This window comes from Lipophrys pholis (genome assembly GCF_963383615.2).
Source record: "Lipophrys pholis genome assembly, chromosome: 10".
Taxonomy (NCBI): domain Eukaryota; kingdom Metazoa; phylum Chordata; class Actinopteri; order Blenniiformes; family Blenniidae; genus Lipophrys; species Lipophrys pholis.
The window spans coordinates 20,881,836-20,899,465 of NC_137640.1; the positions used below are offsets into that span (position 1 = coordinate 20,881,836).

The 17,630-nt window shown below is 41.8% G+C and overlaps 1 protein-coding gene across 2 annotated transcripts in view; it reads left to right on the top strand.

Annotated features, from left to right (window-relative positions):
- Positions 1–17,041, top strand: part of LOC308115845 (arf-GAP with coiled-coil, ANK repeat and PH domain-containing protein 2-like) — a 54,123-nt gene extending 37,082 nt beyond the window's left edge. Inside the window, exons 10-24 of one of the 2 annotated variants that reach the window (XM_080473655.1) lie at positions 1,761–1,873; positions 2,674–2,725; positions 3,572–3,672; positions 3,829–3,934; positions 4,294–4,502; positions 5,494–5,563; positions 5,739–5,833; positions 6,137–6,339; positions 7,330–7,431; positions 8,021–8,113; positions 8,874–9,106; positions 9,299–9,408; positions 9,493–9,603; positions 10,697–10,758; positions 14,769–17,041. In XM_080473655.1, coding sequence (XP_080329781.1) covers positions 1,761–1,873; positions 2,674–2,725; positions 3,572–3,672; positions 3,829–3,934; positions 4,294–4,502; positions 5,494–5,563; positions 5,739–5,833; positions 6,137–6,339; positions 7,330–7,431; positions 8,021–8,113; positions 8,874–9,106; positions 9,299–9,408; positions 9,493–9,603; positions 10,697–10,758; positions 14,769–14,872 — 1,764 coding nt within the window. In that variant the 3' untranslated portion in view covers positions 14,873–17,041. The remainder of the gene's footprint in view (positions 1–1,760; positions 1,874–2,673; positions 2,726–3,571; positions 3,673–3,828; positions 3,935–4,293; positions 4,503–5,493; positions 5,564–5,738; positions 5,834–6,136; positions 6,340–7,329; positions 7,432–8,020; positions 8,114–8,873; positions 9,107–9,298; positions 9,409–9,492; positions 9,604–10,696; positions 10,759–14,768) is intronic. The other variant, XM_080473656.1, reaches the window with a different exon arrangement.
- Positions 17,042–17,630: the final 589 nt, after the last annotated feature.

The following is a 17,630-nucleotide window of genomic DNA, read 5'->3' on the forward strand; positions in this document are numbered from 1 at the left end:
GTAAAGCCGGGACCGGTGCTTTCCATTATCTTCCTGTTTAGAAACTTAATACAGACACATTTTGTTCCCCCCTGTGTATCTAAAATAACCTGACTTGTCCTGCCGTATGTCATACTGGAAAATTGTGTGTGCTCTCATATGCACTTCCACACACGGCAGGACCACAGGATGAAGGGGCTTCACGTCGTAAGCTTTTCCTCGGGTTACATTGATAAATTTGTGGCATTAAGAGGGGTCATGCATGCACAGCCAACTGTATTCCACTAAATGTAAATACACACCTCGAGATGTAAATAATTTAAGTAAAGCATGATTTTAATCCCACCTCAAACATTTGTACATTCTCCAAATCTGGCGAGAGTTTTAAGAAATGTAAAGTAAGTGTTTTTAATATGTAATGCTATAGCTGGTGTACAAGGGACAAAATACATTGTGGCTTTGCGCAATTTTATAAAAGATCATTTCAATCAAACTTTCAATGAACTGAAATAGTTTAATTAGTCCTGTTTATTAAAACTAAAAAGATTCTTATGTGTTTGTCCTTTTAGGGGAAACGGGCACATTTCATATCCTGGTATTTGGTCGCTTTCCACAAACTAAACGAGTCGTCATCGTCACCCCGTGTTGAATCACTGAGCTCATTTGTAATCGGCCTGAATTATCAACACCGACACATTTTTGTCACTGAGCCTTTTTTTTAATGTGTATATTTAGTATATTGTCGTCCACCAACTTCCAAGTAACTACAGAAGAAGGTGATGATTAATAATGTAACTTCTTCTTCCGTAAAAACGTACAAAAAAATACTCCGGATGTTTCTAGAAGAAGAACAGCAGAAAAGATGACTTCTTGGCTCACTAGTGTCATAGATGTTGATATCCGGAGCTGTAGTTGGCTGTGGAGATGGTGACACCATGTGTAAATTGACTCCGCACACAGAGGAGGGTGTCGGTAGAGTGTGGCAGCAGCTCAGGTAGTTAAAGGTGGAATGACGACCGGGACGTCCCATGACAACATATCAGATTGAGTTACAGTGAGAGAAAGGATGCATGACGGCTCACCATAATGCTTTTCTCCATTGGGGAACGACAACTAACTCACTAAATGCATACATTACAAAGCATGCAATGAAAGACGGTTATTTTTCGGCAGAATTCCTCATTTTAAACGCTGAGCCACAAGTAAATCACTTGGTGGTTCACTTTCTTTGTCGTATTGCAAATGTGTAAGAACCGTTTTTGTAGTTTTGCTTTGTCATGCCTGACACGTTATGTAAATCTCCTTTTAAATGTATTTTCAAAAAGAAAGATTGCCAGATATTCAGACTTCACAGCTTCAATGATGTCAGGTTGCATTTGAGTTATGCTTTAATAACGTTTTCAATTGATCTATATTTGTGTGTTTGAGTCTCGAGTTTTGGGATGGGCTCCTCCTTTTAGGATTTGTTCTTTATAATCTCTGTCTCATATATGCAAATTAATGGCCACAACAAACTGTACATTTTGAAGTGACTACAGAGTATTTGCGTGCTAAGTATTGGTTACAAAAGTATTATTTTGTGAGGTTACATTGTTAGGATTGCATTTTATTGTTCTGATGAGCTGCGGCTCTAAACTGCTGCCTTGCCCAAGGTCACCAAGTTCACTACTGTGATAATCACAATCAACAAAAATGCCGAGTCACTCATTGAAAAGCAAAAACAAAAATTATATTCAGCACTGCCAGTGTTTGATCGCTTCTTTTCTCGGTTCTGTTTTCAGGATTTTACAAATGACGACACCAAGCTGGAGTACAACGTGGATGCAGACAATGGTATCGCTATGGAGGGGTATCTGTTCAAGAGGGCCAGCAATGCCTTCAAGACATGGAATAGGTATGATAAACTCACTCTGTACCTTTATTGAGCTGATTGTTTGTTTAACAGGATGAACATTCACTCTGTTTTGGGTTTTTTTTTGTCGCGTGTATCAGGTTTTACTTTAAAACATGTGATTGAAGTCATTATTTTAGTGATTGTAACCGTACTGTACAAACTGACATATATTTCTCAGCAAATTTTCATCCTCTCTCCTTTGTGGTTGTCTTATTATCACACATTTTGGTGAATTGATTGCAATGACTTGCCCTTTTAGTCCATGTTTAAAATTAAAGCATTTTATGCTTATCTTTCAGTCTAATTCAAATTTTTCCAGTTCTTCCTAGTGCATGTTTTAGTGGACTCCCAAGTAAAGTGAATAGTAGTCTAAATACTAATATTTGCAGTTATTTCAGTAAACTAATTAAAATATTGTTTCTTCCTGAAAATTGGGCAACAAAAAAGAAAAGAGAGACAATCCGTTAAAGTACCAATGAGCAGTTGTCTGTTATCTGCCCCTTCAGCTGCTGCCAAATGTTTTTCTTTGAAGAAATCATCCAAACTTTAGTTATCTTTTTGATACATAAATTCCAATTTACACAAAAGGGCAAACTGAATTCAGTTGTAGACTGAGCCATCAGGAAATGTTTCAAAATAAACTCAACTGTTGAGGCTCGAAACAGGCAATTTTCCTTTTGTTGACCAGGAAACATTGACTGCACCTAATTAAAACATCTTTATTGATTTCTTGAAGTTGCATGTGATTTGTTTTTTGTTTTCGTGGTTATCCCTCTAATAAATGTACAATCTCCTTGCAGGCGTTGGTTCTCCATCCAGAACAATCAGCTAGTTTACCAGAAGAAATTCAAGGTTTGTCAAGTGACTCTCTGTACGCCGACCACAATCAAGTATGCATGTTGGACTTCCAGCACAAGTATTCCTCCGTGTATTTTTAACTGGATGCCGAAGCTTTGCTTCAGAACAGAAACTGCCAACAGTCATTTATTGTTGAATAAAACGCAGCTGAGTGTCGAGCTGCACGTCAGTGTGTGTTTGTTTGATAATGTGCAGCCAGACTGTTGTAGGGCACGACAGTCCGCAATGCTGTTCAGATTTTTAAAATATTGACATTTTATTAACATTCTGTGAAAAAAAAAAAAAGCATACACGCCTATTTCTGTTGCGGTTTAACATAGTTTTAGCAGCATTATCATTTATTCATTCATTCTTTCATTCAAAAAAGGGTGTTGTGATTCTAAAGCAACAATGGAAATACAAATACAAAAAAACCCTATTACATTAATACTAAAGTTCACATTACCAATACACAAATTCCAACAAAAAACAAACTATAGGACAAATGAAGTACAGACTGTATTTGAAAAAAATAAGAACACAAGTAGAAAAGCTGAGACATGAAGACTCAAACTAGAACACTGATGCAAACCCATAACAGACACACAACTAAAAGACAAAAAATCCCAAATTCGCAACACAAATAGTAGAACTACAGCAAGACCACACAAAGCTATGGTGACCCTGCAGATAATCACACTGTTGTGAAATAGAACACGATAGTTGATGAAGGCTACATCTGCTTCATCAGACGTTCTCGGATGTTTCTGTTTTACATTTTGGCGCTCGAGTGATTTGTGTTTGAGAAAGACGAGATCATCAGTATGAAAGGAGTTGATCTTTTTCTTTTTGTTCCTGTAGGACAACCCGACCGTGGTGGTGGAGGACCTGAGGCTATGTACAGTGAAACACTGCGAGGACATAGAGCGCCGCTTCTGTTTTGAAGTGGTTTCACCCACCAAGTGAGTCCCAGTCACATGACTGCACCTCCGTCAGTCTAATAAGGCCTGGATGATATTAACAAGGAGGCACCGCCGCTCCACCTTCCACCACATGCTCAGGCACACAAACACACTGACTGACACCCCCCCCCCCCCCCCCCCCCCCCCCCCCCACAGGAGCTGTATGATGCAGGCAGACTCCGAGAAGCTGCGGCAGGCCTGGATCAAAGCCGTGCAGAACAGCATCGCTACAGCCTTCCGCGACAAGGGAGACGACGGCGAGGTAGAAACCAAACACAGTGATATCAAGTGAAAGGGTGTCTTAACGCTGACATAAATTAATGTAATGCTGTGTATTAATATACTATAATCACTACATTTATAAACTCACACAATCTTTCCTGTTTCTTCAGAAATAATAAATTTGTGACTTTTGCAAATATTCTCGGCAGAACAAAGTGGAGAGAAATGACACTGCTGGCCACTCTTATAAATATATTCTTTAGTGTATGTTCATATTCATGTGGTGATCCTAATATTTTCCCCGTACGTCAAGCTTCTCTTACCGGTCTCACAAAGATCAGGTTTCTTTTTTTTTTTGTTTGTTTAATGAGCCTGTTCATTTCACCCCTCTCTTGTTAGAAGCTGGACAGGAAGTCGTCCACATCGACGGGGAGTCTGGACTCTGGCGGGGAGCCGAAGGAGCGATCCCTGAAAGGAGAGAGTGCCCTGCAGAAGGTCCTGGTCATCCCTGGCAATGCATGCTGCTGCGACTGTGGCCAGCCAGATCCCCGCTGGGCCAGCATCAATCTGGGCATCACCCTCTGTATTCAGTGCTCAGGTATCCACAGGTATGGAACTGAAACGTATGTACTTTTGATATTGTGGCGATGGACAAGTCCACACTTGGAATTGGAATCAAAAGCTGAACCTATGAATATAAAGGAGGCAGTCAGTACATACATTTAAATGCAGTACAAATTTTAATAAGATTCATTCCAGAAAGAGGAAACTAATAATCTCAGTGAACATTTGAGATTATTTTTACTTGTTCGCCTTCCTCTTTTGCAGGAATGTGGTTCATTCGGAGTTCATTTCAGCTCTGTGAAAACTACAAAGAATTAATAAAAATCAATGTTTGCTCATGTATGGAAAACATTTTCCGTCGGGGCCATGGTGTGAACACTTTGTATAAAATGTTCGTCCTCAGGGATTTATGAAATGTAAACTCTCAATCTGTTTGGGAGGCTGTGGTGACCTTCCCAGGTCGAATTATTTAATTACAGTGCAGCTCAGTTATAAACTTCATCAAAGTGCTCAGGTCAGTTCCCTTCCTGTGACAATCAGGACGATTCAGACTGTGTTTCTCACTGCAGCCTTAAAATAGAACGTCTTTTTTTTTTTTTTTTTTTTGTGAAATTTGACATTAAATTAAAATAATCATATGATTTACCTTCTCTGTAAAAACCTTTCTCAACTAAAATTTACTGCGCAAACCTTTGTAAAATAAGGTTTGCTCATCATATTACCTTAAAGTGCAGCACATTTAAACAAAATGCTCCATAAAGATAGCACCGTCTTTATTAGGATCACTTTTTTTCAAGCTGTGCCTGTAAAGAAATAAACAGCTGTTTGACCACTACCTAATTATCCACACACTACGCTCATTCCACATACTAAATATTTTCAAGATTCAGCCGGGTTGTTGAATTTGCAGATTTCAGTTTCCAACTTGTGACCTAAATACTAACTGCACTCACTCAGTTGTGATTGTCTTTAAAGCTTCACAAAACTAGTTTATTGAGTGAATTGATAGTTTTATCTCTTCTCCTCTGTCTTCAGGAGTTTGGGAGTTCATTTCTCCAAGGTCCGGTCTTTGACTCTGGATACGTGGGAGCCAGAACTGCTGAAGGTGAGTGAGAACGACACTCATGAAACTGGCACCACCGAGTATCTACTGCACTGTTCAGGTTATTCCTCCTCACGAGACTCATCTTCAATTTCACAAGTGTAACTCCAGTGAGCCACACGTGAGACTGTTTGATTGTCCAGCAGGTGTCACTAATTTTACTTTCTTAAACTCACAGTTGATGTGCGAACTGGGAAACCAAGTGATCAACCAGATCTATGAAGCTCGGCGAGAGGAGCTGGGAGCCAAAAAACCAAATCCAGGAGACCCGAGGTATGAAAGGAGAATAAAACAAAATTAAACCTAGTTTCATTTTTATTTTTGGTTGTTTGTATAGTAGTATTGTAGAGTTTTTTTTGTTTATTCAATGTAAAGACACTAAAAGAAATTTCCTGAACACTGAAATCCAGTGAAATCTTTATTTACCAAACATGACTTACCTGATAGCCCTGGTGCAATTAAAAAAAAATTGAATTCAAATTCTTAACTAATGTGTAATTGTCAATTCACAAAGTGTGAAAAAAGCACATTTTCACCTAATTTACAACTACGGTATATTTGGGGACTCATCTGCAGGCATGAGGTGGAGGCCTATATCAAAGCCAAGTATGTGGACCGCAGATTTGTCCGCCGGCCGTCGGACGAGGAGCTTCGTAACAAAGTGATTTCTCTGAGCAAACAAGAGAAGAGACTGAGCAGCAGCATCGAGCACCTGCCTCCAAGGCCCCCTCCACCCACCCCAAAGCTGCGACCTGGCTCTAATGCCTCTGGACAGTCAGGTCGGTACAAACAAAGATACACTTTGTTCAGTCGAACACTTTTCTCCACACCAAACAATGCACTATTTACCTGTCTGAAATGTACTGCACATGGGTGGACGTCGGCTTAGAGAGGCAGTTTCAGAGTTAATTGTGGGTTTTGGTACTACCACAGGGGTCAACTTTTCAATGAGGTACCAGCGACTGACCAGCCACCTGTCATGGAAAATGGCCTGTTCACCGTGTAAAGATAACAATAACACAATCCTGTGTGCTCCTTTGGGATTGCATCTGACTGGATGAGACTTGGGTGGTCAAAAATATCATTGCATTTGAGAAAAAACACATTTATTTCACACACATGCAGTCATAGTGTGCGATCATTATTTGTATGCCCCCTGCTTTCTGAGTTGACATAGCCGTTGTCTGGGATTTGTATGCAGGAGATACCAACTCTTTCATCAGGAGCTCAATTGAAGTAACTTAAAAAAACCTGAGGATGAGTTAGTTGAGTTTGAGATCTAGATTGTGAGTGTCTGGTTAGGAGAAGCCAGATAACGAACAGATACTACAGTTTGAAAATATGGATTTGTTATACAGAAACATCTTCAGAAACACAACTGTTGCACCACATTGTGAATGATTGTCCGCCCTCATGTGACTACAGTGCAGAAGTGTGCATCTCCTGACATACTGTATGTTCCATGTGAATGTCATATGTCTGAGCCCTCTTTGCTGCCCATTGTTTCTCATAGTCTGTCTGTACCAGCGTGAGCCAAGCCCGTTGTCTAACTCTCTGTGCTTTCACCTTGATCCCTTCTTTTTCCTTCCTTTCCATCTCTCCTTTTCAACATCTTTCTTCACTGCCTCTCTCCCTGGCTGCTCTGTGCTTCTGGACTAACGCCTTCCCCTGCATCACCGCCTTCCCTGAAACCTCCCTCACCACCCGATTGACACCCTTTGCCCTCTAATCCCCAAAAACATCTCCCGTCATCGTCATCCCTTGCATAGCTGCTGCTGGCGGCGCGGAGGCCCGCCGTGACTCTCTCTTCTGTCCCGATGAGCTTGATTCGCTCTTCTCCTACTTTGACAACTCCTCCAAGCTCAGGAGCAGTAAGTACCGAAAGCTTAGTGTTCCGCTTGCTTTCCGTCCCCTCTGTCCTTCAAACCCACTGCTTTGTGGCTGTCGACTAATATCCCTTGATCCGCTCCTCTTATCCTTTCTCATTCATTTCTTCCTAACAAGCCATCTCATCACTACAGAGGAGACCATGTTTTGGGTTGAGGGTTGGGTTTTGTCTCTCCTCTCATGGTGTTGGTCGGTGTCTGGTTTATGGACTTTTGTATCTGTGCCATCTTTTTTGTTACGTTTTGTTATTAGGGACGTGGAACTTGAGGTGATGGAGAGAAGACGCTCATCCACTTTTCTTTCAGTTGTTTTAAGACAGCTGCTGTATTTGTTTGCATGCTGAGAGTAAATAAACATTTGGTGCACCTCGGACTGGAAAGAAAATACACAACCAAAGGTTGATCCCGATGGGCCCACAGAAAGAGGCTCTCAGTTGTTATGCATTAAGACTTTGGTCCTACTTTTCACAATCAGAACAGTCAACTGGTGTTCCTTTTATTTTCTTTACACTCAGTATATCAAATCATGACTTTTTCTAAGCCACAAAAGTGATGCAGACTCCTGGTTTTACAGTCAAAAGTGCAGACAGCGGCATTCAGAACAGCGCTGATGGGAGCAGGGAGATGCTGGCCAACACTCCGTCCAACAACAGTCTGGCTGATGCAGGTAAGACGCCGTGACCTTTGCCGGAATCGCTGTTCCCGATGTAAATATAATAGAGGCACCAGAGGGATAATGAATGACATGCTGGACACTGTCGTCACAGAAATAATAATCGAATAAATTAAGTCTGCTAGTCGCCATCCAGTCCTGCAATCATGGAGGAGTAATTAATCAGTGTCGTCATTCTATTAATTTAATTTATGCTCGTTTCACAGTTGCTTCCACTCGGAGTCAGTTGCCATCAGCTCATATCCGCTTTTACAAACATGTCTGCTCTGCATTTTATTGGTGCAATACATCATGTTATATTGCAGTATGTGGAGACAGTGAAATTTAATGAATTTAGTCCGATAAATTTGGAAGATGATATAAAAGGTATTTCTTGGAAAATAATGTTTATAAGTGGAGAGGACATGTTACAGGTTTGACCTATAACAGGCAGGCAGCATATGCATTTATATTGGACATTTGGGATTGTGTTAGAAAAAGAGAAAAGGTTTGATTTTAATATAGAAATACTTATAACGTTTTGGGATGTAAAATACGTGGCATAGATCACAAAATAAATGAATGATTATTCTTTAGATGGGTGATTCGATTCCATTTTCTTTTAGCTTAATTTATTGTGAAAAATTGACTAAGGTTTGAAACAGAAGTGCATATTATTACTCGCATTCACTCAAACCAGATTCTTGCCATCTGTAAAGGTCTAATTTGTGGAAAATATTAACTTTATGTTTAAATCTGTTTTCTCCTAACTCAGAAGCTGCAGAGCCCCCTCCCATGGCCATGCCTGCCACGCTTCCTCCGCCATCGCCCTGCAAGGAGGTCGTTTTCTATGAGCCCAAAGAGTACAGCCAGGGTCTGCAGCTCTACTGGGCGTCGTGCGCCCGCAGTCTGCCCGACATGGCTGAGGCGCTGGCGCACGGAGCTGAGGTCAACTGGGTCAACACGGAGGAAGATAAGAGGACGCCGCTCATTATGGCGGTGCAGGGGGTCAGTATGGCGGCAGGAAACCATTTTGGTCTCATTCACTGACAGGATTGTGTAAAAGACTAAGACAAATATGATGTTGACTTCGGTATGAAATGGAGAAACTGGACCAAGTTTGATTAGAGATATTACAGTCAACAGTGTCTACTTTTCTCATGAATGACGTGGATGGGATTGATAATTGGTCTGTTTCAGGGTTCGCTGGTCACCTGCGAGTTTCTGCTCCAAAACGCAGCGAATGTGAACCAGCAGGACACTCAGGGCCGAGGCCCGCTCCACCACGCCACCATGCTGGGACACACAGGGTTGGTTTTCTCCTCTCCCTCCATTGTTGTACCGAGAGCTACGATGTAGATTGTCCAAAGACCAATGTTTTGTTTCTGTTACAGGCAAGTGTGCTTATTTTTGAAACGAGGAGCCAATCAAAATGCTGCAGACATCGATGAGAAAACACCGCTGAGCATCGCAGTGGAGGCTGCCAATGCCGACATCGTCACATTGTAAGTGTGGCGATTGCTTCTTCTCAGGCTTTTTCAGGAGCTTTTAAGATCGTGTTTATGAGCTCTGGTATACAGCTAATAAAGTATTGATTATTAGTTATCCTTTAAATATGCGTCGCACATAATCATCTACTCCATTTCCGTTCTATAATACAATACATTTTTCACAATGAAATCTTCGGGCCAATAGATGGAAACAGACAGGGTTAGAGACTTTCATGATGTATGTATTGCAACAGACGTTTCTAAAATCCCTTAATCAAATGCTTCCACTCCTTGGAGGATTGTGGTTATAATTGTACAATTTGAAATCTCATTAAAAGCTAATCAATTATCTAAAGGAGTAAAAACAACTGCTTATCTGATTCTCTTGTGTCTGATCTGTTCATGGCTGCAGTCATCTTTGAATACAACTCCGCCAAAGTTTGACAATGTGGATGTAATAGTGGCATAACCTCTTTGGGAATATAAGATTACATGCCATAATGAAAAAAATGCTCCCTTAAATATTTGCCGGCATAAAAGACTACTGGAAGCAGCACAACATTTCAACCTGTGGTTGAAATCAGTGTCTTTTTCTTTGTTTTGTCACTCACCATCTCATTTAGCACAAAGATGTGAGGTGTTCAAGGGTCATCTACCTCTTAATGTGTGGTATAGAAAAGAAAATAGGCTCACTACATAAAAATATGCTCATTGATTGTCTCAAATAATAACATTGAACAAAGGTTTCTTCTATACTTTTTGTACCTAAAAATTTCCAAGCATTTGTTAAATTTTAAATATGATAACAACCTCTGATTAATATAAAATGTGATCTTATGGAAAAATTCTAATATTCTAAAGTACCGTATTGTTAAGTCCCACCGCTTCTGATGTAGAATTCTAAAGATTTAAAAAAAAAAAAGGCTTGAAATATTTTTGGTGTAAATTGAAATGATGGAAAAGTTTCACTTTTTTGAATCAAACTTGAGGAAAAGTTTCAGTCGTTTTCGAGGCGCCATAATATTGTAGGTTGATATAATGTCCACAAACCGTTCTGGGACAGTGTGAGGTCCGTCTCTCATGGGTTGTTTGTCGGTGTGTCCCGCAGGCTGCGACTGGCCAAGATGAACGAGGAGATGCGGGAGGCGGAGGGGCCCTACAGCCAGTCAGGTCAATATAACACCAACAGCCCCACCGAGATGCAGTACAGGAAGTGCATGCAGGAGTTTATTAGCCTGCAGCTGGACGAAACTGAATAACTCTCTTCAAAACAAGGGGGCGACGAGGAAAACGACAGACTTAGGAGGCATAACGCTCAGGTTCCAGAGTCGGGTTCGGTTGACTTTAAGCATGTCTGGCCGTTTCATTACACCTTTTAAAGCGAGCCGCGTCTTAGTGGAATCTGATCCTCCGACCGCGACGGCGAGAGGGAGTAAACTGAGCCCAGCTCTCCTGCGTCCGACTGTAAGTACTTCCAGCTCCTGCTGGGTCAAAGCCATTAACTCCGGGTGACACTGCAGAGCCAGTGTGCTCCACAGTGAAGCGTCCAAGCTTTTCCTTTAAGTGACTGTTACGCCTGTCAAATTATTCAAGAGCACAATTCTCAAGTCACTTTTTACTTGAAAGTCTGTATCAGCTGGGTTTGTGGTTTGAATATATCGTGCGCCGATTTCTCGGCTCACAAATATCAGTGCAAAGAAAAACGGGGGGGGGGGAAATCTTCAAACTGCCACCAATACTATCCAGTGACCTCAAAATGATTTTCACCCGTTTGTGGCAATAATTATGACATGAATGATGTTTTCTATGATGACCTGAGCGGTCTGGAGAGACGTGCCGTGTGTCTGTAAAAAGATTCTCCGTCACGGGGAGCTGTCGGAAGACGTTTCTGCACATTCCTGTAACCGGTGATGCAAACTCCTGTATCTTTGTCCCGTGGATTGTTTTTATTTTTATTTGAAGTCTTAACCGCTGTCGAAGCCTGTTTACGTGTCCGAATTGTTTGCCGTTTGAAAACATGATGCATTGTGATGTTGTTACATGCCTGAACAAAGAAAAGAGAAAAAAAAAGTATATTTTAGTGCAGTTTATTCAAAATATAAACATCCAGAAGTTCTATGATCCGTATTTTTGCTGTACATGTTGTAAATGACGTGGAAACCTTTATTTCTTCACGGTCCTGTCAGACAAAGGGGAGTTGACGGAGAGTCTGGTGCCACCGGGACTTTATGTCGACTGCTTTTCTCTAGTGATTGTGTGATATTTACTCCTGCTTTGGAAAGTGCTGTTTCGGCGTTTAGTCGACTCGGCATTGAAATCCAGAATTGTAAGAGAAGGGCGTCTCGGTGCCGTCGCATTGATCGTCACGAATGTCGGGGGGGATATTTTTCCTTTGTTGTAGACAAACCATCCGAAGATGGTTGATCGTCAAGCAGCACGTGCAATAGCTTAGAAAATAATCTACGTATATCTATGTATAGCTTTTATTCACCTGCTAGTTCTAGTTGATATCTCTCGTAATCAAATAGAAGCTTTGTAATTAAAAAAAAAAAAGCTATCCAGACGGAATGTGGAGCCATCGGAGTGTGAGGCTCGTCTCAGTTTGGTTGATGGCGAGTGAATGATTGAAATGTGCCCCGAATATTCTGGGGGCGCCGACGCACTTTGACCAAGCAGAGCTTCCTGTCGCCTGCGGAGAAGGAAGTGACGCTTAGAAGAGCTCGGTATTCAACAAGTAGGGGTTTCTGGTTGTGATTGTGATTGTTTGAGTCCTTTAGAGTAGATGAGGAGGAGTTCCTTTGTGAGGACTTTGTGTCAGAATGTGGATTAAAGGTTGTTGGGTTTTTTTTGTGCATTTAGGCATGTTGGCCAGGAGAGGGCGCTGTACTGAGTTCAGAAGTGTTGAATCTTTGGGTGGATGAACTGAGGGGCTACGTGCTGCTGTAGGAAGTGACTGTTGCAAGCCTGATGGCTTTTATTTTGAAGGTGGAACCACACCTGTGGTCTTTTCTGCTTTTCAAGAATTCTGAAATATTTTGGACCTGATGGATTAGAAGTATTTGTTTATTTTTCTATGTGAAATGATCATTTATAGGAATTGATTTGAGAACTTCTGCCGGCTGTTGTTACCTCCAAAAGTCGTTGGAGAAACAAAAGGAGGTTTGAGCCGAAGAGGGAAATCTGTGCTTCCAGTCGGTGAACGATCCTCCCCGGTGTTACGCAGAGTTCAGCTTCACTTTGTTTGTCGGAGTGTTTTCAGTGGAGCCATGATCAAACCAAACATTGACTCATTAAGTCAAACGGATGTACATGGAGCACCGTTTGACTCCAAAGTGTGAGAAGAAATAAAGCATTAATTAGATGTTTGAGCCAAAGAGCCACATTATTTTGATAAACTCGAAACATCTTAATTTACTGTTTGTATTTTAATGATTTTAAAAAGGGTACCAGTTTTTTTAGATCGTTTGGAATCTGAACGTTTTTCAACATTTTAGGTAACGACTATCCCAGACTCCTTTGAAATCATCAGTCTAAATTCTTTGATTGCCAGATTACATTCATGAATATAATCTGGCGTTTTCCAAAGCGCACATCACTGCCAAGGGGCTGCACTTCTTGGCACTTCTTGGCAGCCATACAGAACTCTGCATAACACCCGTGTCGTCTCCGTCCTGTTGGAGAGCCCCGAGCCTCTTCATCCGCACCTCCAAAACAGCCGATGAGTGATAGGACTGGTTTTAATCTGTTCTTCGGGGGATTAGGAGGGCGGAAGAAGAGCGGAGAAGTCGTTCCAAGCTTCACAAGACAAGAATATATATTTTTTAAAAACACCCTGAATCTTCTTTTAATGGTTCTCACAAATGTTTTGAGTTTCTGTGTTAAAACCCAGAAAAAAAGAGACGTTTTTATGTCGAACACTCCGAGGTGGAAAAAGCACTGCTTCGATGAGACGAAGCTCCTCGTCTTCTTTTCTCTTCCGCTCCTCTCCACGTCGATTTTCTGTATTTTGCTTTTCGTGTTCTCACTCTCCTCCCCCAGAGTTTGTGCCTTTCTTCTGTTCTCTCTTGTTTTCTTCGGGGTGCTGAGGCCAACACAACTGTATTTCTGTACATAAACTCCTGCACTTTAAACGCAATACAGTTGTTGACAAACAAACAAAAAACCGCAACCTGTGTGTGTGTGTCTGTCTGTGTGTGTGGGCTTTTTTCTTTTCTCCAGTTGCTGTTGAGCGTCATTCTGGCTGTTTACTTGAACACGTTTGCCTCTTTGCTTCCATATTTTCTCCCTCTTGCCTTGTTCTGTTTCATATCTCGAGCCGCGCCGACGCCGCTAACAGGTATGACCAAACCTTTCTTTTCTTCCCTTGTTTCCACCGAAGACACTCTCACTGCTCAAACCCAGCGCATGCTTCATTCTGCTCCGCTCGCCCCAGCAGGCGGTGGTGTGTTTAGTGGGAAGTGGGAAACCTACAACTCCCAAGAAAATAGTTTTTCCACGAGGCAGAGTTAGTTAGTAAGCACACACACGTTTTGTTAAACCATTTATATGTTAATATTACATAAAGCTGCGTCGCAGCGTCGCCTTTGTTTATGAAGTTACTGTGGTGTTTGAGAAGAGGGTGAGAGTTTTAATCCACGGTAACACACTGAGGGTGATGCTCTCCGTCCATCAACAGGAGAACTAGTACATCTTCACCACTTTGTAATAGATTGGATAAACGCTGCAGGTGACGACAAAGCCCTGCATTCATCCCAGGAAATGTTCAAAATGAAAGTTTCCCGACATGCTTGTGGATTATACGCTCCTCCCAACTGGAAAGTGGAAACCTCTAAACTGGTAACTTTCCAACTTCCCAGCTCCATGAACTCTCCGTCGCTCTGCTTTACTTTGCTGCTCTGCGTTACAGTGAACCGCCGAGAGGGAATCAGATTACCACCTACTTGCCTTTTAATCCAGGATGTGTTCTTCAGATAAACATAATCTGAGAAGATAAAGCAGGAACTGTTAATTCTACCTTCTTCGATCTTTTAACATCTAAAAGTCTTAAAGTTGTCCAGTGATTCATAAACATACAAAAATAGATTTATTTATTTGTTGTAGTCGTAATTGTCGAGGGGCATTCTTTGTTTGCCGCTCTCTTTATAAGTGGCTCATGTCTCGTGTCTCTGTTGTTGTTGCAGGAGATGAAACCTACCAGGACATTTTCCAGGACTTCACCCACATGGCCTCCAACGACCCGGACAAGCTGAACCGCTACCAGCAGTACGACCTGCCGCGGCCCTGACACGTCACACACACACACACACACACACGAGACGCCCGTTCGCTGAGCAGGCAGAGCAACTCGCAACCAAACAAAAAAAAAAACCAAAACAAACCCAGCCAGATTTCTGGAAGTGACGTCCCTTTTCCCCTCCAACATCAATCAGGAACATCTGCTGCCGTTACCGCGGCCCCGCTCGCCTGGAAAGGTTCCCCCTCGCAGCTTCGGCTGAAGGCGGCGAGGTTTGTGTGAACGGAGACATCACTTTTTCATTTTTTTAAAAAATTGTGCTTCCCCTGTAGGAACCGTTGTAGTCAGTTAATGGTACAGTGTTAAAGCCTTCGACAAAGATTTTCAAAATCAAATGATGAATGAACTCGGTCCGGATGTCCGCGGTGATTCTGACCCAGTTACATTAGGAAATGTCCAACTTCTTCTTTTTATTTTATTTTTTTTAATTTGATATGAGAAGTGTGCCGGAACAAGGCGAATGCATGATAAAATACTCCCATTTCAATTTTTATTAAGACTTTCTTTACGAGCGTCGGCGTCTTTTCTTGCCTTTTAAGTTTTGCGTCGCCGATCCCTCGGCAGGCTGCTTTTACTTTGGTAGCACACACTCACGTTGTCTTAAGTGTCCACTGACGTTGACCAGCTTCCATGGCGACTTTGACGTGTTGAACTTTGTACAGTCGTTGCAGAACACACCAGTTATAAGCGTGTCTGTAATCTTAAAACAGTAGTTGATTTGAATAGATTTTTTTAAATGTTTGTTGTTTTGTTTCCCTGATCCTTGTAGATTCTGTCCTGTTCGTCCTGCAGCAGTTCTTCAGCGCTGTCCTTTTATATCTCATTTTGATTACTCCGTTCAAACTTTCCCATTAGATCATTTTTAAGGTTGTGATGAACTTTATTGCGTTCGGTCCGTACTATTACAAACGTCTCAGGTTGTAATCTGGACCTGGTTTAACGGCGCCGTCTGACGCTGAGGAAAAGCTCGTCTTTATTCCTGCTGTGGTTGCAGAATTGAAATGAACGCTGCTTATTTGACTGGAAATGCAAAAGAAAGAGAGAAATCCATCCATCCATCCATCCATCCTCCTCCTCCACCCGCTCCATCCCGTCTCGGCTCCCAGCGGGGATGGAATCCTCTCCAGCTCGAGGGAGAAAAGGCCGAGTCAGCTCGTCTGACGTTTTCCCATCAATGGGTCGTGATGTTCCGAGTGTCCTGACTTGTTTCCTCGCTGCAGCGCTGCAACGCTCAGAAAAAGCTTGATGGGAGGTGCTGCTTCGCCTCATCCTGATCAGCTGCTTTGTTCTTTTAAGTGATTTTTGTTTAGTTGTTGTTAAAACATGTTGTTTTTTTTGTTTTGTTTTAAGGTTTACAGGATTAATTAAAAAGAGACAATAAAAAAAAAGAAGTGAATGAAAAAAGACCAGAAAGAAAAAGCAGCTGGATCATTAAATCAGATTTAAAAGAAAGAAAAAAAAAAAGATTGGAAAATGTTTAAAATAAAACCAATAAACTATTTTCTCTGAATGGTTTGTGTGTGAAGTGAGTTCACTTCATGCTGGAGCAGCGCGTCGGGAGAGCGAGCTCTGCAGGTGATGTCCTGGTTTAATAGCAGGACTTCCTGTGTGGAGGTTCCATGGTTCCCCTTTGTGGGAGGTGACCTTTCCTCTCTGACCCGCCCTCCGGGCTGTACCGGGGGGACACCTGGGATCACCTTCAGAAAGGGAAGAGGTGCGACGCCAGGAGATTAGAACCTGGAACCGTCACCACGTCTGGACTTCATCGGCTTCTTTTATTTCCTGTCAGAAATGAGTTCTGCTGCGTTCTGCTGCGTTCTGCTCTCCGACCCGTTCTGTCAGCCGGCCGTGTTGACGATTGAGGAAAACGTTCACCGACGCGACTCTTGTACATTTTGTACAGAAGCTCTTGAATTCTCCAGAGGACTGAAGTATAAAGTGACTGGTACTTGAATTATTAATTAAGCTTTTGTACATGCTGTTCTTTGTATCCTTAGATCATTTTAGCCCGTCTTATATTACCTTGTCTGTATACGAGCATACATGTACAACATACCTGTTATTCCTAAGAACTTCCAAAACATATAGACGAAGAGCTGACTCCTGAATGTGTTGGGTTGGTTTTTTTTTCTCTCTTTCTTCATTAAAGTCATTGATCTTATGTGGATCTCCACTTTCCCTCCTCTTCCTGGTCGGCCTGTCACCCTTTGAAAGTTAGCCCTATTTCAGCAGCAGATGAATGAATGAAACTTTAATGAGAACATACAAATAAAGGGGAAAAAAGGACATTTAAAATGGTAAAACAATGAAATGACACATCCCATCTAAAAAAGTTGAAAATAATTAACTCCTACTCCTCACATAACAAAAATGTCTTTAGAAATCCGTGAAGCAGGATTATCAATCCTCACACATCCAAAGTGAAGCTCCCACTATTACCTCTAAACTCTCACTGCACATCCTTCCCCTCATGATAAGTGGCGGCTGAACTAAGAAGAAGACTGGAGGTTATCGATGTTATTGATCCAGGAGGATGACCTGGACTTCAGTCACTCGTCCAAAACGACACAAATAAATACAAAATATTCAAATAGTAAAATCCAATCCCTCAAACTGGATCCTAAACTAAGAGGAGCCACACTGAAAGAGTCACTATGGAGGTTTTAACTGACAGGAGAATTATCCTTTGTGCTCCGAGAGCCAAAACATTCCCTCTGAAGTGATTGAGGATTCTGCGCTCAGAACCAGG